Raw genomic sequence first — 23059 nt, forward strand, 5'->3', positions numbered from 1 at the left:
ATTTCAAAGTTAATCGGACCGTCTGGAGTCGGTGAAAATAATGTTTAAAGGTTACGTTACATACACATACACTTGCCAAGCTAATCAAAGCGTGTTAAAAATAGTGTTCACTAGACTAAGAATCTGATCTTAGAACTGAACTACTAATGAGACTGGATGTCTATGAAAAAAAAATCTATGATAATAACTTACTATTATAATCACACACGGTCATCCGTCCCCAAATTAGAATTCCCTGTGTTAGGGGTAGGTACCCGATACATACATACTTTTATATACGTTTAAATATTTACATGTATAGATAATAAACGCCCAGATAAAAAGCAAACAGACCTGTTCATCATACCAATGTTTGCCCGATACGAAAATCGAACCTACGACCTTTTTGGCGACAGTCAGGGCCGCTAACTACACCACCGGGTCAGTCTTACGTCTGTACTGTTACGGTTTCTTCATACCCGATCCTGTGGACCGAATGTTAAGCAGTCGACGTCGCGTCGCTAAGCACGTCATTACAGATCCTCCCGAACCATTAACGGTGCTTTTAGGTACCACAAGCACCGGTCACCGTCCTCGCCGAACCCGACGCTTGGGACGAAGGGCTCGGCGAGTAAATTAACCCATAGACACAGCCCACTGAGTTTCTCGCCGGATCTTCTCCGCGGGTCGCGTTTCCGATCCGGAGGTAGATTTTGCGAAGTACTCTGCTCTTGCTAGGGTCAGTGTTAGCAACACCTCCGGTTTGAACCCCGAGAGCTCACCTACACGCTAGAGTAACGCTGATATAGCCTTTCAAGGCTATCAGCATAGGTAGGGGAAAATAAAATACGGTTTCTTTACCCGATAAACTAGGTTTAACGATGGGATCACAGTATCATATTGACGAATGTGTATCAATATCGCTTCAATTTTAGTATTTATTACTGACGAAGCAAGCCCACGTAGCGATATCAGTATGTTATTATCCCCGAATCCTGATCATGCAGGAGCCAGTCACCGTCAACGCCCTAGACACGTCCTTACGGTTCCATCAGATGCGAGATTCAGGTATCTGTCAATTATCTTGCGTTGTATGATGGCTACAAATTGCCGGCCACAGATTCATTGATCATTTTGCTCTTGAGTTGTTAGGTCTCCTTCGGAGGCGCTCGGGCAGTTGTTAGCAAATCCCACCCCTCCTGGCTGAGCCCGTGCTCGCCCACCTGTCCTGGTGAAACTGGAAAGGCCTCCAGTCCACCAGTAATCTTTCAATCATAAAAAAAAGTATATTAGTCTGGTTTAATAATTGGACGCTATTGAGACAAAACACGAAGTATATGTTTTTATCCCCCTGCCAACTTTCATATGATCATCGAGATATTATGTACTACGTACCATATTATTAATATCTACCTACCCGTTTATATAATTATATCTAGGCGTTAAATAATTAGAGTGTATATATGGTGGGTGGTCGTCAGCAATGCAGCAAATATGTTAACAAGGATGCTGATACTGATAAGGCCGGAAATCAAACCCGTACCGTGTGGCACAGTAATCAGAGTAATTAACCAATAAACCAACGAGCCGATCAGACTTATTAAATTCCTCCATGACACTCCCGTAATCAAAGGTAAGTAATATAATTGTAAATAGACATGCTTTAACAAAAACCGAATTCAAATAGAAAAAAAAAGAAATTCCAAAACAAATTAATATACACTAAAAACAATAATCATCGAAATCGAGTGATATTGAGTTATTCATTTGTCGCGCACGTATTTAATGCAAATTTAAGACTTATATGGTTTTCTCATGCATACCATTATCCGAACGGGACTAAAATGGGACCACACGGGAAGCTTCAGTTTTCTAATAAAAAAAGAATCATCAAAATCGATTCACCCAGTCAAAAGTTTTGAGGTAACAAACATAAAAAACGTACAGTCGAGTTGAGAACCTCCTTCTTTTTTGATGTTGGCTAATAAATCATAGTCACGCATCAAATCTAGAACTTAGTACTATTTAAAAAGCCAAAAAATATACATGCAGACAGCGAAAAAGTCACCCTCTTTCTATAACAACCGGCTAAAAGAAAATCGACTAAAACTACATCATCATTGATCGACTAAATTAAAATATGTACACCTTTCGTAATCGATAATACAACTAAAAATCCGACAACGTCATTTTATTCAAATAATTTCCTAGCTATCACGTTGCCCCGATAAGGTAATTAAGATAATATTAACATAACATACGGACACCGGCGCCGGCCGCGTAAATCAGACACAACCAGGTTAAGTGGTCGTGTAATGAATGGAACTGACACGGAATACTTCAGAGACGCGCGGTGTTGATTGCTACGAATGAATCGTTTGATTCTATACAATCATAAATTATTAGGCATAGATTGTTCTGTTGACAACGTGATTCGTCTTCAAATTTAAGAAACGTTCTTTAATTTTATTGCACGATCAGTCAAGACAAAATTCCAATGAAATTAACAACATTTTAGGCCGTGATATCATCAGGTGAGCACGACTGTTTTTTATACAAATAAAACGAGCTTTAGCAATAGAAAAAAGTTTCGATATATTTTTTTAATAGGCAACATTTCTTTTAGTGTTGAGAAACGCCTCATAATTGGCAGCATCGGTTTTAAATATTGAATGCAATGTTTTTTTTTTTGCGGCCACTGACCACGTTCGAGATGGTACGAAACCGGTCCTGGTGGCGACAGGTCGGCACCTGCCTCGCCTATGGAATGTCCGGCTGCAAATTAAAAACCCTTATTTAATTTAATGAGTTTTCCGGATTCGAAATTTTTGTTCATTTTATTATTATTATTAATTAGTTTGAATGCGAAACGTGAGAGGTGTATGACATTTATAAAAAAAAATTGTTTCGTGTTGCCAATAATTTTCGGTTTTAGATAAAAATATACAAACAACTAAACGTGCCAAAACGTAAAAGGATGACATATTTTTTTTTAGATAAAAATTTGTTCGTAATACTCTTTTTTTTTTTTTTTTTATTGCCTTTGTAGGCAGACGGGCATACGGCCCACCTGATGGTGAGTGGTTAACGTCGCCCATGGACTTCAGCAATGCCAGGGGCAGAGCCAAGCCGCTGCCTACCGCTTAATACTCTCCACAAGCCTCGTTTGAAGAAGGACATGTCATAGCGCTCGGGAAACACCGAGGAGGGGAGCTCATTCCATAGCCGGATGGTACGTGGCAAAAAAGATCTCTGGAAACGCACTGTGGATGACCGCAGTGGCTCCAGGTAGTATGGATGAACTCTACTCCGGTGGCGGGCGGTGCGATGGTAAAAACGAGATGTTGGTATCATCTCGAACAATTCCTCAGAGCACTCCCCATGGAACATACGGTATAAAATACAGAGGGAACCGAAGTCCCTCCGCAAACCCAGAGGCTCCAAACGATCCGAGAGAATGGGATTATCGACAATCCGAACGGCCCTCCTCTGTATGGAGTCAAATGGAAGAAGCTGGTATTTGGGAGCCCCGGCCCAGAGATGGGAGCAGTACTCCATGCGAGGCCGGACTTGTGCTTTATAAAGCAAAAGTCTTTGTCCAGGCGTGAAGTACCGCTTCGCTCTGTTGAGGACTCCCAGCATTTTGGACGCCAACTTGGCTTTGCCTTCCAAATGACTCCGAAACTGGACATCGCTCGAAACGTCGACCCCAAGTATCCCGATACTCTCGGAAGGTTGCAGGGATACTCCTTGGAATTGCGGCGCCATGACAAAGGGGTCCTTCTTCGCAGTGAACGCGCAAACTTGTGTCTTTATCGGGTTGAATTGAACCAAGTTCAATTCACCCCATTCGGAGACTCGCCCCAGAGAGTTCTCCACTTCAGACACAAGTTTTGATCGTCTCTCTTGCACCACGCTCCGAGAGAGACTCTGATGGCCGATATATCGCGCATCCCCCGTGCTATCATCTGCATAGCAATGCATGCCATCAATAGACAGCATGTCATTGATATACAGGATGAAAAGCGTGGGGGAGAGCACCGAACCTTGTGGAACGCCAGCGTTAATGGTCATGGTATCAGAACAGTCACCGTCTACAACGACCGTGATGCTCCGCCCATCCAAAAAGCTAGCGATCCACTTGCAGAGACCCTCGGGGATTCCGTAAGATGGTAACTTCGATAGAAGTGCCCTATGCCAGACCCTGTCGAAGGCCTTCGCGATATCAAGGCTCACAGCAAGAGCCTCGCCCTTGCTCTCCAAGGCTTCAGCCCACCTGTGAGTAAGGTATACAAGAAGATCGCCAGCTGAGCGACCGTGACGGAAACCGTACTGTCGGTCACTGATCAGCTGGCGATCCTCAAGATACTTCAGGAGTTGTGTGTTTATAATTCGCTCCATCACCTTGGAAAGCAAGGAAGTTATCGCGATAGGCCTGTAGCTCGATGGGTCTGACCGGTCACCCTTCTTGGGGATAGGGTGGACGTGGGCGGTCTTCCATGAAGACGGAACCCTGTTAGTGCAATAAGAGAGGCGATACAAACGCGTTAGCGCAGGTGTCAGCTCAGGGGCGCACGTTTTCAAAACCACTGCGGGGATGCCATCTGGCCCACTCGACTTATGGACGTCCAGGAGTCGGAGCTCCCGCCTGACTGCACACTGTGTGAAGCAGATATCCGGCAGGGAGCTATCACACCGGGGGATGTTCGGTGGTGTGGCACCCCCGTCGTCCACAGTCGAGTTCGAGGCGAAGAGTTTGACCAGAAGGTCAGCCTTCTCTTTCGCGCTGTGGGCCAGACTGTCATCGGACTTGCGCAGTGGTGGGAGACTAGACCTGCAAAAGTTTCCTTCTGCAGCTTTGGCGAGCGACCAAAAAGCACGGCTCCCGGAGGAATAGCTCTTCAATCGCTCGCCAACTCTAGCAACGTGCTCCGACTTCGCCTTGGCAATTACCTTCTTGTAGGACCTGGAAGCGGCGTTATATTTCCGCCTTTCCCCTGAGATGTTAGGATCCCGACGTCTCCTGGCATTATCCCATGCCACGTATGCGGACCGCTTGAGGCGTGCAGCATCCCTGCTGGCATTGTTATACCAGGGTCTGCTGCGACCCCCAACGGGCACTTCAGAGAAGGGAATAAACAATTCCATCCCCTGGAGCACCACGTCTTTAAGACGGTCCGCACAGACGTCAGGATCAGCAGAGGAAAAGCAGAACCGCCCCCATGGGTAGGATGCGTAAAATTCACGCAATCCATCCCAATCTGCTGACATATACCGCCAAACTCTTCGATACCCGGTCGTCGTTCGACGATCAGGACGAGAGAGTGGTACGGCAGCACGAATAAGGCAGTGATCAGACGATCCAAGCGGAGCGTCGACCACCACACTGTATCCGGCCGGATCTGTGGTCAGCAGAAGGTCCAACAAAGAAGGCTCATGCCCCTCGATATCTGGGACACGGGTGGGCTGTGTCACCAGCTGGGAGAAGCCGTAGGCCAAGGCGAAATCGTAGGCAGTCCGACCCGGGAGGTCAGTGGTTCTGGACCCCAACCACTCTTGGTGGTGAGCGTTAAAGTCTCCAAGAACCACCACCTCCGCAGATGGGTACTGCTCAAGCACGCGGTTAGTCCCCTCTTGCACATGCTCAAACAGAGCTGAACCTGCATCACTGCTGTGGGACCTGTACAGGCACGCGTAGATTCGGCTACAGCCCCCGTGATCTACGCGCAGCCACAAGAGGGACAGGTCCCGTTGTTCGAGGCCCCGAAGACGGCGACAACAAACATCAGCCCGGACGAATACACACACCCCGGCTTTACGCAGGAAGTTGTGCTCCAATACGTAGCCGGGGTACTCAAGGTATGAGGTATCATCCGGAGCAGATATCTGTGTCTCCGTTAAAAAAAGCAGGGCAGGCTGCGCCGTCTCAAGGTGGTGGTGTACGGCGTCAAGGTTGCTATGTAGGCCCCTGACATTGCTGAAATCCACATTAAATGTGGAATGGGGAGCCGCCTGTGAAACCCTTTTCTTTTTTTTTGTCGACTTCATAGTTGTTCAATTATCGGAGAGTAGGATTAGGAGAGGTAGGATGTTGGAGGTGAGACCGAGGCAACACCTGAATGAAGCGCGGAACATAGTACGTGCTCGACCACGGATTGCGTGAGAGACCGACGCAGGGCATGGAAGGGCCCCCAGTCCACTCTGCATGCGATCGCCGGGATCCACTCCGGTCTCCGACTCCGGCACGACGACCGCACGACAGGATTTTACACCGGTTGGCGGGACAGCTTCCCGGGGCGGAGTTTAGTAGAGACACCCGGGTTCAGGTCCCCTACTGACCGGCGGGCGGCAGCGGGTACCGTTTCACTGGGTCTCCCTATACCCCCGTCAAACAATCACGCCCCGTGAGTTCGCACGCACGTCTGCTCCGCAAGTTCCAGGCGTCACCAAGACTTACCTCCAACAAGGAAAGGGAAAGGGAAGGGATAGAACTGGCTCTCCAACCCACACGCCGGAACACAGCTAGGCTATTTGGCGGCGGACTCTAGTTGGAGGGTGGTCGCCAGCCAGTCGGACTAGGTCCTACCACCGGTTATGTTTTCGGCTCCCGTTTAGCACCACCCAGGGGTCACTTGTAGGGAATCGCGGGTTAAACCTACGGAAGCGGGAAGCACTCACATCTATATACAACAAGTTGTTGATTTGTTAGTGCGTAAAATCACGAATCAGCGAACACACTGTCGCATTCACTAAGTGCTCGTATTACCAGAGTTACCGGGATCATGGCATTTAACATGATAATAAGTTCTTCATTATTCTTCATACATTCTTTGTTCGAAATTTCATCCAAATCCCTTCAGCGATTTCTGCGTAATTGACTTGACTAACAACAATAAAAACCATCACATTTACAACAACAATATAGTACCCAGATTATAATTAATAGCAGTTTTTATTTGTCTTCATTAAGCAGCGAGTCTTCCAATAAATTAAAACTTAATAATCTATCTGACTGAATTATGTTACCAATTACATTTGTTAATTTTGCGTTAATACTGTGATGAAACCAGTTTTCAATCAACATTAGTTGTACACTGTTAGATTGCACATAGAATAATAATTTATGCCCTGACTGCGATGAATGGCGATAGTTCATGAAATTATATCGAGGCGTGAAAGACTTTTTGATTCAAGCGGCACTTCCGAGTTTACAGAGAACTATCTAAAGTTTTTAAATAAAACGCACCTTTAATTACAAAGATAAATGTCGCGTACTGAGCGAAATGACGCATAAACCATATAATATTATATCGACGCTTAAAAGGCAAATTTGACTAAGCGACAATGCGTGAACTTTACAGGAGACTAATTTAAAGTTGAAATACCTGAAAAAAAATCTATTTTAACGAATCTAGCTGTAGGATTGAAATGATTTTAATAGACCTAGAAATAATTTTTTTTTGCGCATCTAATATAGTTATTGCCTATCATTTATGTATAAAGCAGTTATTGTCGCTTAGTCATGTTTGCCTTTCAAGCGTCGATATGGTTCGTCCCTCGATATGTCATCACAAACAACAAAAAATCATTACATCAAATAATTAACATTTCAACGAAACACTTTATTTCAACTAAACTAATGAACAAATCAAATAGAAAACGAAACAGTCTTACACACCGACAATGTCGGCATCTAACAGAGTTGTAGGTATAGTGTAAAGAGAGAGAGAGAGAGGCAGAGAGTATCTTTAATACGCGTTCATTCACAGGCGATGACGACCTACCCACATCTAAAATTTACAAATTAAAGATGGACATCTAATTACGTTGTATTTCCAATTTCATATTTATATTATCAACACCAATTACATTAACAGCTTGACTTCAATTTTAAACAATAATACGCTCATTGAAAAAACAATGATATTGAAAACCCCATAAACTCAAAGTATTTTGGGCTATTCAGAGCAAACCACCGGTTATGAACTATTGAATTTGTCAGCATGTTTCAAACAATTCCAATCATGTCAGTCGTAAAACAAGAACACCCGCTACCCACAAACCACCGATCAATAGCAAAAGTCATAAAAATGTGTACAGATTATAGTATCGTTAAAATCGGCTTAAAACTGTCTGCGTCAGGGCCGAATGTGACGTAACGGCAATATTAAAATTTGTCAGCCCACGGGGCCGCTCTGCAAAGGAAGCCATCAAATAGTATCATGTCAAGAACGGATATACGAAAATTGTTGTAGGTATCTACGTATCGGGTGGAATCATGACTCTTTTTAGAAAATACCAGCAATTTGACTTTTCGAAAGTGAAACGATTTGTAATGTAATAGTCCACACCTTTAAAATAATGAGGACCCTACTGTAAGCCTATTACCTATTAAATTATACCACCTTTAACATAAGTGAATTAAAAAATAATAAAAATAACCCCAAATTAAGAATCGTCGGGATTTAGTATAACATTAAAGGTGTGACAACCTCTATTTCAATGACTAAATTTTTTTTATCTACGAAATGCGTTTATGCAACAATTTTACGAATCAATGGCGGGAACGGGAATATCGAAGTAATATGAACTGTTTTATTTTGTTAATTTAGTGTTCCTTCAGGTATAAATATGTAATTATGGTGATTTATTAAATGGTTAGCATTTGTGAAAGTGCACAAATGTAGGAAAATTAAACAAAGCCGCAGGGCGTGACCACTCGGGTTCTTCAAAAATCTCGCCAATCCTGAATATTATAAAATTTGGAATCTGACGTGACAAGAAAATTTAGTCGCTACCTTTTAAATCAAGCCCGTTACCTAAATACAAAGATTAAAAAGCGCAAGACATGTACGTACCTACTTTGTGAAAAAAAAACAACAGTAATGGCATCCGGTGCAGACGAGATTCGTACCTAATTAATTGAATTTCGTAAAGGGAGGGCAAAAGGGCTCTGCAAGTGATCGAGTATTCATGTATTGTACCTATTGTGCCTGTTATATTGAAAGAGCTGCGCAGGTATATAAAAACCCTTATTTGATAAGTTAAACAATTTTCGACTTTAATGTCTAGGACAAACATGTGAAACACATAACAATGTCATCTTTTTATGACCAATTATGTAGATTTATACTGATTTAATAGTTGATTTTATATTTTTAGTAACAATAAATATAAAGTAATTGTTTGAATAAAAACAACTTCATAAAGTACACTTTAACACTATCTTTTACAGTTCAATGAAATAACACGTCAGATGGACAAAGAAAGGTAACTAATTTTTTTTTCTTTTTGTTTTCAATAATAGCTTTCGTCTCGCTGCTCCGCCGGCTTGGTGCACAACTTAGAATAAAAGGAAGCCTATATTCTATCCCAGGTTTTCATTTATTTCCGTACTGGATTTCGTCAAAATCATTTCAGTCCTTTCGACATAAAAACAATCATAGAGTTCCTTTTTTTGGAGGATCTATTTTATTGAAATAAATTAGCCCCAAATTAAAATTACTTCAGAATCCGTTACGCAGCTCCAAAGATTTGTGCAAACAAACAAATCGAGAGTAAGTCAGTTCAAGCTATTAGTCTCCTTTATTTACCCCCTTGAGTTTCTTCATTCTGCTTCATTTCAATCATATATTGATTTTTAATTCTTCGATCCAAGCATGGTACTAGAACCGAGTGTACGGCAATTCGGTCTGTGTAATCGTAATCATAGAATCCAATTCTGACGTGTTCTTCAAAGATATCAATACTGCCTATAACTTTTTAGTCCCAATTTTAAGAGTGGGATCACAATTTGAACGTTACGGCAATAAAATATTGTGTAAGTGTTCGTTAAGGCACCAGTAGTAAACGAAGGCAAACATGAACATTATTTTCTATTAATTTACATTCAAATTGGCCTTATCTTATAGTTAAACTCAGGAATGCTTTTTTTATTTAATGAAATAGATCTATGTGTGGGAGATCCGATGGTGTGGTAAGTTCTTGCCAAAGCTTCCAAACAAAGCACGTCTTGAGATATGAGATCTAAGTTTTAATTACCCTGACACCTTACCATTAGTAATTTTTTTATCTATTATAAAGTCAAATAAAAACATGATTTTTTCAATTTAAAGTCGCATTTTAAGTACTTGCTATGCAAGTACATTAATCATTCAAAAAGATCAAAAACCGTGTACTGATAAATTAATAGTAGGTCTCGTACTTCAATCAATAAGGTCTGCTCGGCGTAGGGTTGTCGACCTTCCTCGTGTTTACTCAACATACGTTCCGCTGTCAACCAGTCCACCCACAACATTCTGTCATACCAAATATTCGTTACCGGCGGAAGAGTTCTTCGGGAGTTTTAGAAATCATTATCATCATGATCTTGAAATTCTTTAAGAGATGCTATCTACATATTCTTGCAACAAATGAATTAGACGTCATGGTTGGGTTGGAAAAACATATTAAATTTTTATGCAAGTATAGAAATCATAAACAATAGCTGAAAATTCCAGCAGTAGCTCAATATATAGAACATGAGCTTGTCCATCTGTCTCTGCCGTCCAGCTATAGGTACAGACTAAAAATATATATTCGGCTTAGAAATTATAAGCGTCAAACTATCCGTAGTCGTGTCCTCACTTCAGTTGCCACATTCCCGCGTCTAGTAGTCGTTATCAATAAATATTCAATGACAGCTATGATAGATAGGTTAGTTTAGAAAGTACATAACCAAACAGGATATTTTCAAGATAACGAAGTCCATCCCGACTTGGTATTTCTATTGGTCAGTTTTGTTAAGAAACTAGAGGATGTTGACCTTTACGTTTTACGTTTGAAAGATTTTCTTTGGCCCGAACTGGCTACCTCGTGACTTCTTCTAATAACTAGCACACAGCTTACTATGAATTAATTAAAGCATACCTCTAATTACGCAATATTGAAAAAAGCCGAAACTAATAGTGATTTCGTTCGGAATGATATTTCTGACTGAAATATTTTGATGTGACATCGAGGGTAGTCTTCGACAATCTATCTAAAACGGAGTAACCGCGAGAAATGTATGTCTCCTTGTGATAACAATGTAATAAATCGTATTCCAACGAAAACATATTAAGAAAGGTAAATAGAATTGCTAAACGATGTAATCTTATTATTGTATGGTATAAATACGGTGGTGAAGCACATTATTCGTGTTCATGTTCATCATTACAGATCCTTCAAAAATTATTACGTATACTCCACATTTGAATATAAAGGCTACTCAATATTAAAATCTGGTTTGAAATGCATACGAGTACTGGTGATTTCTGAATACCGGTACAGACTTGGCGCGACGAATGCCGTTAGAAGCCGCAACATTCGACTATTGCATGCTAAATAACTTGTAAACTATTCCGCATGCAGAATACTTCAGAAACTTCGATTTCTCAGCCACTCGTGACTACGGCTAATGCAACTTGTTCAAACTACGACGGGTAAACGGTAGAAGAATGTCGAATAAATAAGATAGGCATCATGGCAATATTTTCTATTACGATTAAAATTATATTTACAATTTAAAATTAAATCGTTCATTGGTTTCTCCTTGTAGCTTTTATTCGATTGTCATGTAAGTAACCATTCGAATATTATCAGCGTCTACAGCTGTGGATGGATGGCCATAGACCTCTCCCAAGGTTTGTCACAATTATCGGTCCTTAACATATGGAAATTAATTACATAATTTATATCACTATGGAAATTCAGATGGTTTGATGACGGCACTTGAAATAATGCTCTCCTTAGGCTTATATTCTCTATATAGTGAACTCTTTACAAGTTCATCGTTGGTGCAATCGCTCGTCAACCATTAAAACTTTACATTAATAACAAACAAACCGAAAATAAACAAACAATAATTCCACTAATCACAGGCATCTAAATACTTAAGTACCTAATTTAATTGATTCTGCCTTGTGACTCACCCAGTATCGCCCGAAAAATAGACAGTGTCACTTTAGTTTTCTTCCAATATATTTGTGTTATCTTATTCTAGATTATTATGCTTAAACGCTACTTTAAATGCGTTCGCACTAATTTTACAAATGAGTGTTTATGAATGTAATTGTAAAGGATTTTCTGAAAACAATCAATAGTAGGACGTAAAGGAATATGCCATGGTTGAAAGCTTAATCACTGATTCTTCATGAAAGCGCAAAAGTAGCAAAATATGTATAACAAAGTATGATAAATGAATGACATACATCCTGTAACGAAGAAGTGCAATAAAATTAAGACGAAAAGCAAGTTTAGTAAAATACATGTCTAAACGTTGGTAAAAAAAGGAATTTAAAATTATAATTCATATCTGCTATTAAGATCTAATCTCGAAACATTTAACACTACCATATTGTCTAATTAGCATTAATGGATTATGAAACACTATGCTATATTTTTGGGTTGGTTGTGGCTAACAAATGTGTTTACAAATATGAGACTTCGTCCATAGAACAAACTTTTGCTAATAATATGGAAACGATACAGGAAAACAGCTAAAAAATCGCTATTTTAGCAAGTAATCTTAAGTATAATTAATAGTGGAGTAACTTATACTTGCTACGCCTAGATGCCAATTAAGAAAACTCGTATTAACAATGAAACGAATTGACGAAAAAGTACTAATGATTTGGCATCACGACAAAACCCTCAGTGTCATCGACATTAGTAGGACTATTTTGTAATAAAATTACTGCCAAATCTTGAGTTCGTGCAAATTTCATACACAATTTCTTCATTTTGAATAAATAGTCTGAATTTGCAACCAAAGATGTGAAATCATCACCTTTTTTTATGTTATAATATAAACGCGAGATCCTGGGTTAAAAGAAAATGATAACATTGGCTTTTTCGAAACGGTCGAGATTTCGTCAGTAAAGAGAGCGCCTAGAAGATATGATGATAGGTGTTATAAAGATAATTAAGTACAGATATAGAAAACATTTGTAATACGTAAAATTAATATAATAATACGTAACCTTACATTAGTAGTTATGCAAGCTAACTTCAACGGTTACTCATTAAATTGGCAAAAGTAAAGAAACTGCCGATTCAATAACATTATGTAGAGAGATCTCAGATGTGCAAGTCAAGTTCAGTCTCAAATCAGTAATTCTGTAATTTACAGGTATTCCTCATAATGCCTCATAATGCAAGCTAACGATCGTACACCACGAATATTACGTAGATCTAAGATTTGTGTTTGAAGAATTTGTTTCACCATTGCATTTGCTTGACCATTTGGTCAACCATACTTAAATTATTTCGCAGAATACAACTTTATTAGACGAACAAGTATGTTGCAATATGAGCATTTCATGTTACCGCCCACTAAGACAACTACACCCACGTGACTCTAGATCTGAGAACTTTGTATTTTTTTCGACCATAACGTTGAATGCTTTCTGAAAGTTTTTAATCGTAATTGAAAATAGTCGTCACTTCAAGGTGACGGTAAAAACAAAAATGGTTTAACTGGAAAATAATTATATTCAGAAACGAGCCAACTAATGGTACTCAATACCTATGGTTTACCTTCCTGGATAGATAGTCGTGCTTTCAATCTACCAAAGACTGGGGTTGATTTAATCAAGGCAGTCAGTACATTATGACTTTAATGATTTTAGACTGTCCATGCCAATATTCAAAGAAACATTGACAATGAAATTCTACTAAAATTAGGTCCCACAAGTAATGCAATAAAAAATATAATAATATAAGTACGTACTATTAATTAAAAGAGTAACTGCGTTTCCTTTTTTTTTTGTCAAGATTCCAGAATATTTTATACAATGCATGGGCATCTCTATTTTTATGTCTCAGGTAAAAAAGGACAGCGTGCCATTAACGGTTCGATTGTTCTACGCTGCATTCGTTTCAAGACAATGCATCTTTTTAACAAATTTTTACTTTAGGAACTTGACTGATTAAATTTTAAAATTAAATAGTTTGGATTTTATACAAAGCGATTTAATAAACGATTTCGAACAAACAATATTTACATGTAGTTCTAATCAAAGAATCATACTTTAAATTAAAAAAAAGCTTTATTACATTATTATCAAAGTTTTACTTGCTGTTAGAAGGTAGGTACAACATCAACATACAAACAAACACGAGTCTGGCGATTTAACAAAACTACTGTTCTCGTTTTAGCGATAAAGCATTTTTCTTCAGAGAATAAATTTTCTTTTGAAGTGATTAAAATAAACCACACTGAGCTACACTTTACGCCGCTTTACCGTTAATGTGCTTTAAAATAGAATATCTGTAACATGTGTTTCGTTTGCGAAAGCATGTTAACAACAACCATATCATGTACTATCATTATCATTATCACATTCAGCTGTAGAGCGGCGCGTGATTCTCACCTGAGTTTGGCTGCGGTTGAATATCTACCATCGCGGACATCCCTTTCTTTTCAAACATATTTTTCACATTTGTACACGAAATTTCCGTATCGGCAGCATTGGCTCCCGCCAAAAAACACACAGTCAAAAGAAATAGTATAAGACTCTTCATATTGAATCCGAAAATCGATTTTTTGTTAAGCGACAGTTCGATACGACAACACTCTCTCACATCCGTTTTAGTGATTTTCAAGAATATAATTTAATTATTAGAAACACAAATTTAACCCTAAGTCCATTAATTAAATTATTAAAAACTAATATCTTGAAATTATTTTACGATACAAGAGATGCCACACGCAACCCGCGACCGTTCAACTGCGATCCATGATGGTCGCAGCCCGACTGTATTGTACTGTACGACTGAAGTCAGCCGAAAGCGAGCTTCGAAGCATTGCCAGCTTGTAGTTTTGCTATGTTACTAAAATACGAATTAAATTACAATTTCAATTCACAAGTTGAAAATTAATTAATATGAAAATTAAAAGTTGATTACAAAATATTTTTTTCTATACTTACATCATTTGTTGTTCGCATCACCTATAGTCGGATTTTTTATTAGACGAAGTCAACTGACGTTTACTGTGTTGTCAGGTTCTGATGAAATAAAAATAGTGTTGTGACAAATTGAATGATTGAAAAAACTCCTGAATTAATGAAATTGCCTCGATTGTCTAGTGAATAGTTGGTGTGCCGAATTGCCGATATCGGGTACGGGGTTTGAATTTTAGGCGTGCTTTGTACATACCAATGAGTTTTCGACGAAATATTATGTTCCTATAGTATCTACCTGTACTGAATACCGAGTGTTTTAAACATTAAGAAAAACATTGCGAGGAAGCTTGTAAGACTGTCCTATTTCCAATACATCATATAGTTGAAATTATAGATGTATAAAATATAACAATTATAGGTATGTAATGAAAATAAAAAAAACTAATTGTAGTTACATACTACTAGTAACATATATTGGAGCACTTTAATACAATTTTATTGTAAAATATAAATAATATTCTTTTATAGTTTGAAATTAATGATTAACTCTTGACACTCATTGTTCATTCATGTGATTGAACGAGAACTGAACGCATCACTATTACTTTAAATATAGTAACATTATTTCACAAAGTGACATTAGCTACTGTCAGTTGGCTTCGTCTAATTAAAAATCCGACTATAATTTATTTCCTTTCCACAGAGTAGTGTAACTGTTACAGATTCCTACTGTAAAGTGCAGAATGGATAAACTAACTTAAAGTAGGTAAAGAATAGGTTTGCATATGCAGACAAAGTTCAGTCTGAATATAATATTCCGTTTATTTTAATTAATTAATTCACACTACGAAAAGTTTTCGAAAGGATTATTGAGTCAATCTAAGAAACTAATATTTACCTAATGAGATACTGTTTGGTTTTAGTTAATTATTAATTATTTAGTTGTTGTATTTACGTAACTGGTTCAATCATGAGGTTTAATTTATTGAGAATAGTAAGAACGGTTCCTAAAGCTGTTGGCGCGCGATGCTACTCGACGAATAATTTTAAGACCGTCACCCACTGTATATTTGATATGGACGGTTTGTTATTAGGTATGTATGTATGTTTGTATAATTTTATTATTTTTTATGTTATTACATTGAAATAAACCATATCATACCAAAAAATAAAACTAGTTTAAAAGAGCATATAAACTAATAACATCTCGAATGAAGACATTGAAATAAAAAGCATTTTTAACTAACAAAATAACATTTTTTTATATTTTTTTTATATATAGTCCTAATTGTTTATATAATATAAATTTCATTTTGAATTAGATGTAGCATATAGTTGTGAAAGCAAGGTAAAATAACCATTAAAACATTTTCAATTTCCAGACACCGAGCAAGTTTACAAAAAAATGATAACGCAACTTTGTGCGCAATATGGCCACACATACACCAATGAGCTCATGATGAAGATCTTGGGTGGTACAGAGCAACGACTCTCTGAAATCCTCTGTAAAGAACTGAACTTACCAGTGACTCCTACAGAATTTAGAGATCAATTACTTGTCTTAGGGGATAAGATGCTGGCTGGTACACCCTTATTAGATGGTTTGTTCATTTCCTAATTGTATTAAAGAAATATTTAAGATATAATAATATTCTTTTGCTTTTCCATGGTTTTAAATGCATGGAAAGTTACTTGTAACTTTTAAAGAATGAAACAGTATTTTTTTATTTATTGTTTAGGTGGGTAGACCTAACACCTGGTGTTAAGTGGTTGAGATATGAGTTCTAAGGTCTCAGATTTTACAGTACAACAGCTGCTCCACCCTTCAAACCGAAAGACATTACTGCTTCAAAATAGAAATAGGCAGGGTAGTGGTACCTACCCGTATGGACTCACAAGACGTCCTACCACCAGTAAAAAATTAAGTGTATATATAGAAATTAAATAAAATATTAGATTACATATGTATTTAGTATATTATAGTATAGTTTTTATATATTTTATATTAAATATGACAATAATGCTATTCCAATTGTTCACTGCTAAAATTGCATTGGAAAACCCATATTCCTTTCTACTGATCATGTCATTAGAAATTAAAAAGGCTCAAGCAACTTTTCCAGAACTAATAACTGCTTAACCAATCGTATTTGTGAATGGCTGGGTCAACAGTTTAAAAAAATCTCTATAAATTATATTTCGGCGATTTTTTCTGTTACACTTGTGACATCAATCAATATTTCTGATTGTATATATACATATCGAGGGGTGAAAGGCTGTCGCTTGGTATAAGAGACATTTCGCGTAGTACACGACAATTATCATTGTAATTAAAGGTGCATTTTATTTGGTATTAAAAGTTCGATGTAATAATAAATTATTAAGTTTATTTATTACTAATATTAAGTTGACTCCATTCAAATAGCTGAAGAAGATTTTTTGTTATTATATTTTTTCCAAATTTTAAACTATAAAGTAAAATTACAAAAATGTCACTTAAATTGCTTTTCACTCCTCAATATGTTTCTGTATACCCAACATAAAAATACTGTTGTTATAAAAAAAATACTTCTCCAAGGAAATTAATTTGCCATGATGGTCTCTAATTATTAAAAGGCACCCATTTTATGAAATCTCTGCCATGTAGAATACAATCAACGATAAAAAAATATATATAATTGAAGTATCTTGTTTAAAATATACTTGATTCATGATCTATCACAGGTGCAGAAAAACTAATAAGGCATTTACATAAAACAAAAGTACCGTTCGCGCTAGCCACGTCATCAAGTGAACGATCAGTGAAGACTAAAGTTGCTGCACATAAGGAGCTCTTCCAACTTTTCCACCACATGGTCATGGGAAGTTCTGATAAGGAGGTGAAATTTGGGAAACCACATCCTGATATATTCCTTGTGGCAGCCAATAGATTCCCAGACAAACCTGAACCTTCAAAGGTAAGTTTGAATTTGAAATAATTTTATTTTTATTTTTTATTATTGCCCTTGTAGGCAAACGAGCATACGGCCCACCTGATGGTAAGTGGTTACCGTTGGACATGAACTTCAGCAATGCCAGGCCACTGCATACCGCAAAATATATATAAGTATACATATATTTATTTTTTTATTACTTAGATGGGTGCACGAGCTCACAGCCCACCTGATGTTTACTGGAGCCCATAGACATCCACAACGTAAATGCGCCATCCACCTTTAGATATAAGTTCTAAGGTCTCAGTATAGTTACATCCGTTGCCCCGCCCTTTGAACCAAAACGCATTACTTTTTCACGGCTGAAATAGGCAAGGCGGTGGTACCTACCTTTCTCACTATTAATTAATTTGTATGACTTTGTCCATATTTAGTGGGAGGGCATATTATACAAGTGTACTGCATCATCATTCAGATTTAATGCCACAAAGCACACAACTGCTTCTGCGTTTGGTCTTGAAGGGTGGAATAGCCATTAACTATACAACACAATCGAGACTTTTAACTCCATGTTTTAAAGTGTGTGACGGCATCTAAATTTTAGTTTTATTTATTTATTTTTTTATTGCTTAGATGGATGGACGAGCTCACAGCCCACCTGTTGTTAAGTGGTTACTGGAGCCCATAGACATCTACAACGTAAATGCGCCACCCACCTCGAGATACAAGTTCCAAGGTCTCAGTATAGTTACAACGGCTACCCCACCCTTCGAACCGAAACGCATTAATGCTTCACGGCGGAAATAGGCGGGGTGGTGGTACCTACCCGTGCGGACTCCCAAGAGGTCCTACCACCAGTTGTCTATGAGCTCCAAAACTGGACCAAGGTGGTCACGACCCTCAGTAATGAGGAAACGACAAAGAAGAAGATGAGCTCCAATAAACAATTAACGTTAAGTGTGCAGCCTGACATTCTAAATATAATAATGTATATATTAATAAATTTGTTGTTAAAAAAGTCTCTTGTTAAATGGATTATTTGTTATTTCAGTGCCTTGTGTTTGAAGATTCCCCGCATGGCGTCACAGCAGGAATAAAAGCTGGCATGCAAGTAGTTATGGTACCCGACCCACACACAGACAAGAGACTGACTAAACACGCCACAGTAGTGTTACCAACTTTAGCAAAGTTCCAACCAGAGTGGTTTGGGTTACCAGCTTATTAATATTAGATTAGATGATTTACTAGTCAAAGGCAATACGTCCAATGAGCAGATTGTAGAACGAACAATTGTTTTAAATAATTAAAAATATTAAATATTGTGATTATATAATAGTAGTGTTAAATGGCTATTGAACAGTCTAAATGTGTGTTGTTACCAGTGTCTAATTATGTCTACGAAGTAAAGTAAATCAAGTTTTCTGCTAAACAAATATGAATAGTATTCATATGGTAGACTGCATGGTTCCTCTTTAGGCAGGTTACTTAGTGCTAGCTCTTGGAATACAGGGTGAAAACGAACCATTCTCAAAGTAGGGAAGGTTCACAATTATTATTATTACTGCCTGAACTCATATGTTGATTACCCTTATAAGCAATTCCAGGGGTGCAACCTACACACAAATTTGTTTTTTTTTTAAGTTTAGAAATTACTCATTTTGCAATTTGCGCTAAGCGTGTTGATTCCAAACACTGATTAGTCGTAGATTGTGTTACATTACAAACAAGGTTAGTGATGTCCTTTTTCAATTTTTTAAACGTTTTCATATATTAATTACTTGAACATATGGAATTGGGTTCCATACACTCAGTATTAATGGCAAAATCAAATTATCCACATATCGACAATACATGACATTGTCATGTGCTGCTGAAAAGAAAAAGTAAAATGGCCACAAGCTTAGCACATTTGTGGCTATTTAACAAAAATAGTGTAGAGACACTAAAGTTATTTTATGAGTAATAATAGGTGTTTTAGTTTATTTTCATGTTATATTATTGAAATTATATTATTCGGTTGCATTTTGAATGCTCATAATCCAGTTAGATGTTTTTCTAGAATTTTTTTAGTTATGCCAAGGGTTGTTACTTCAGAGTATTTGTGTTACAATCATAAAGACTAATTCATAATAAATGTTTGTAATAACAGCTGTATGTATAGTTTTATGATAATTGTACATCAATGTTTAATATTGTTTAATTTTGCCATTTCAGATTTGTTTTAGAGTTTAAATTTTAAGCATAATAAAAATCTTTTCACCAATCTTTGTGTCTATATATGTTACTATAATCATTATCTAAAATATTATAATCATTGGTTGTAGCTCACAATCCCTAAATGATATCAACACTATTTTCTACTTGGAAACAAAAGGATGTACAGTGCTTGCCCTACATTTCAATCTAAATTATGTCATAATATTTTTGTCTTCATTTACAAATTCAGATGTTACACTTATTGAATAAATACATTGAGTGGGAATGAAAAATTGCAATCTTCATGTTGCTATTGAAATATTTTCTAAACGCTAATAAAACATTTATTAATGAACAATTACATAATATTTAACTTAAATTCACTTCACTAACTGCTTGATGGCCGACTGAACATCATTTGCTGATAAATTTGTGAGAGGTGTTGATTTTTCAGCTCCTCTTTCTGAAAAATAAAATTTAGTAGAATAAGAAATATGATAATGATAATTTATGTTTTCTTTTTTTATATTGTTTGTACTAGTGAAGAGAGTTAGTTTCAGTCATAACTCAGGCAAAGTAGTATTGATAAATACAGAGCATTATTAGAGGTAAATATGCATAGAGCTCTACCTGGTGTAGAATATATATCAGAGACCAATGACATGATAATGGATATTGGAATACTTTTCCTGGCAAAATTTTTAATGGTTTATGGCGGAAATAGGCAGGACGGTCACAGGGTAAGTATTGAATGAAACTGTTGCATAGGAAAAAGATACCACTAGCATGGTCGAAGGGTGGTAGTAACAGTAGCAAGATGAGAATGCTTCTATTCTATATTCTGATAAATAGTCACATCAAATTGAGCCTCTGTTATGTGACTTAGATAATTATCTGCTAATGGTTACTTGAATCAACTGCAAGAAAATAAAAGATACATATACTTGATGGTTTGGATGAGTGTAAAAAATTAATGGTTAAATCAAATTTATAATGCTTAAAAACTAAAAATCAAATATACTGCCAATAAAATACTGAAAGATCAATATTAAAATAGTATTACATTTAACAAGACTCTTGATTAGTTTGAGCACCTGTTCACTAGATAAGTCAGTTAAAGATTCAGATGTTTCAACACCCTTTTCTGAAAGTTAAATATTGATTTTCAAATTTTTTTTATATTTCTATTGTTTAAGTGCTGAATGTCTAGAGCTTAGTTTGAACTATAAAATTTAGTTACCCACAATTGAGTCGACTATTATCAAAGCCGGCAATGTGACTTTTGGACAATTATTGGTAAATCAGAAAAACGAATTATTGACTTTGTATTCCATTGGCAGTCACAAAACTCTTCTGAACGACATCTTAGATAAATAACAGGTTAAGTATTAACCTTTATTTAATGCAGGTTTTGAACCGTATTCTTTGAAGGAGACGATTATATTCAAATCAATATGTATTGACATATCAATGAAAAATTTTTGTCCAAATGCACAGATTGCCACCTTTGATAATAGACGACTCAATTGATACTTTGAAATCTTGATTGAATTGATCTTGATGATTGAAACTTTACTTGTTCTTATTGCAGTCAACGGTTAGACAAACAGGGCACATGCATTATTTTTGGGGTGGTTTACTCTTGAATACTATACTGACTGTGTAAGCCAGAGTTATGAACACTTTAAAGTAGGAATATTAATAACGTTTACAAGGTATTACATCTCCTCGTATAGCTGGAATAGCTCCTTGGGCTACTAGCGAATAGGTAGAGAAGAAGGTAAATTAAATTAATTTTAATAAGATGAAATTTAACTTTAATCGGTATAAAATAATCTCTTGCGTGTAACTCACCATAACGCGCCCACACTCTAGGTTGAATACCGCTGCATTCTCTAATTAATATAGGAAAATTGGGGTTTTCCTTCTTAATATTGACATAGTTGTTTTTGATAAATTCCCTGGAAAAAGGGAAAAAAAATTGGCATTTGCAGATTATTTTACAGTTTATGTAATCAAGTTATTCACCTCACTCCCTCAGACTGTTTGCTGGTTTGACATAAATGTATACGCAGTTCTTTCAGTGCTCCTCCCAGGCGGAGTGCCATTTTCACGAGCTATGAATTCTTTAAAATTTCTGAATTTCAGCTCTCGATAGTTTTAATTGTATTTATTATTTGGTTGAGGTTTTCGACACTTGGAGTTTTTTCTTGAATTTTTTTTAATTGCCAGGACGGCAAAGGTATCATACCATAGGTTATACACTTAATATTTATCATACCACACAACCATTTTTTTTATTTATTATAAAATGCTGAATCCTTAACTGCTACATAAAAATAAAACGGAGCGTCAAAATTAAGCAAGCTTTCTGAAATTGATAATGGGGAGTTAATTAAAAAAATTGAGATGAGATACAATGAAATATTTCAGAAAAATGGAGAGAATTCATTAAAATTTCGATGGACTTTTTAGAAGAACCGATATGAATGGGTGTACCTCAGGGTTCCATTTTGGGTCCTTTTTTATTTCTAATATATATAAACGATTTACCTAGTTTTATTAAGTCCCGACACGAGGTCGTACTATTCGCAAATGATACATCTTTATTATTTAAAATTAAACGACAATTACAAGTCTATGACGAAGTGAATGATGCGATTTCGTGTGTGGTTCATTGGTTCCGTATCAATAACCTATTATTGAATAGTAAGAAAACTAAATGTATTAAATTTACTTTAAAATGTATTAAACCATCTTTAAATGTGAGACAAGTGGATAGTGATGTAATTGTTTCTGAGGAATCATTGGAGCTTGTTGAGTCAACCGTATTTCTTGGTATAACAGTGGACTCCAAACTGCAATGGGGACCTCATATTCATAAATTGGCGAGTAAGCTCAGCTCTGCAGCATACGCAGTAAAAAAAATTAGAATGTTAACAAACGCGGACACGACTCGTTTAGTTTACTTTAGTTACTTCCACAGTGTCATGTCCTATGGCATTTTGCTATGGGGCAATGCGG

At 37.0% G+C, this 23059-nt stretch overlaps 3 protein-coding genes across 4 annotated transcripts in view; 1 reads left to right on the plus strand and 2 right to left on the minus strand.

The window, feature by feature from the left end:
- The window catches only part of LOC101745556 (glypican-4), a 121137-nt gene extending 106129 nt beyond the window's left edge, over window positions 1–15008 (minus strand). The window contains exons 1-2 of the mRNA XM_004923048.5: window positions 14931–15008; window positions 14373–14832 (exon numbers count right to left, since the gene is read on the minus strand). Coding sequence (XP_004923105.3) covers window positions 14373–14523 — 151 coding nt within the window. The 5' untranslated portion in view covers window positions 14524–14832; window positions 14931–15008. The remainder of the gene's footprint in view (window positions 1–14372; window positions 14833–14930) is intronic.
- Window positions 15009–15531: 523 nt separating this feature from the next.
- LOC101738730 (probable pseudouridine-5'-phosphatase) lies at window positions 15532–20102 on the plus strand. Its single transcript, XM_004923003.5, has 4 exons — window positions 15532–16000; window positions 16289–16507; window positions 17631–17863; window positions 18891–20102. Exons 1-4 carry the CDS (start codon window positions 15877–15879, stop codon window positions 19062–19064), a joined length of 750 nt encoding a protein of 249 aa, XP_004923060.1. The 5' UTR covers window positions 15532–15876; the 3' UTR covers window positions 19065–20102.
- A 254-nt stretch (window positions 20103–20356) lies between these two features.
- Ndufa2 (NADH dehydrogenase [ubiquinone] 1 alpha subcomplex subunit 2) lies at window positions 20357–22480 on the minus strand. 2 transcript variants are annotated; one of them, XM_021353313.2, is made up of 4 exons: window positions 22064–22278; window positions 21890–21996; window positions 21099–21179; window positions 20357–20498 (listed from the first exon to the last, which is right to left on the minus strand). In XM_021353313.2, coding segments are annotated over exons 1-4 (270 nt in total). In that variant the 5' UTR covers window positions 22144–22278; the 3' UTR covers window positions 20357–20496.
- Window positions 22481–23059: the final 579 nt, after the last annotated feature.

Source organism: Bombyx mori, chromosome 15, assembly GCF_030269925.1.
Source record: "Bombyx mori chromosome 15, ASM3026992v2".
In the NCBI taxonomy this organism is placed as follows: Eukaryota; Metazoa; Arthropoda; class Insecta; order Lepidoptera; family Bombycidae; genus Bombyx; species Bombyx mori.

Bases quoted from the DNA above. Each gene is read 5' to 3' on its own strand.
- Ndufa2 (XM_021353313.2), bottom strand. From the start codon at position 22,143: ATGGCACTCCGCCTGGGAGGAGCACTGAAAGAACTGCGTATACATTTA. The intron at 21,997-22,063 runs GTGAATAACTTG...CCCTTTTTCCAG, and splicing joins AAACAGTCTGAGGGAGTGAG to GGAATTTATCAAAAACAACT. The intron at 21,180-21,889 runs GTGAGTTACACG...TTTAACTTTCAG, and splicing joins TAGAGTGTGGGCGCGTTATG to AAAAGGGTGTTGAAACATCT.
- LOC101738730 (XM_004923003.5), top strand. From the start codon at position 15,877: ATGAGGTTTAATTTATTGAGAATAGTAAGAACGGTTCCTAAAGCTGTT. The intron at 16,508-17,630 runs GTTTGTTCATTT...GATCTATCACAG, and splicing joins TGGTACACCCTTATTAGATG to GTGCAGAAAAACTAATAAGG. The intron at 17,864-18,890 runs GTAAGTTTGAAT...TTGTTATTTCAG, and splicing joins ACAAACCTGAACCTTCAAAG to TGCCTTGTGTTTGAAGATTC.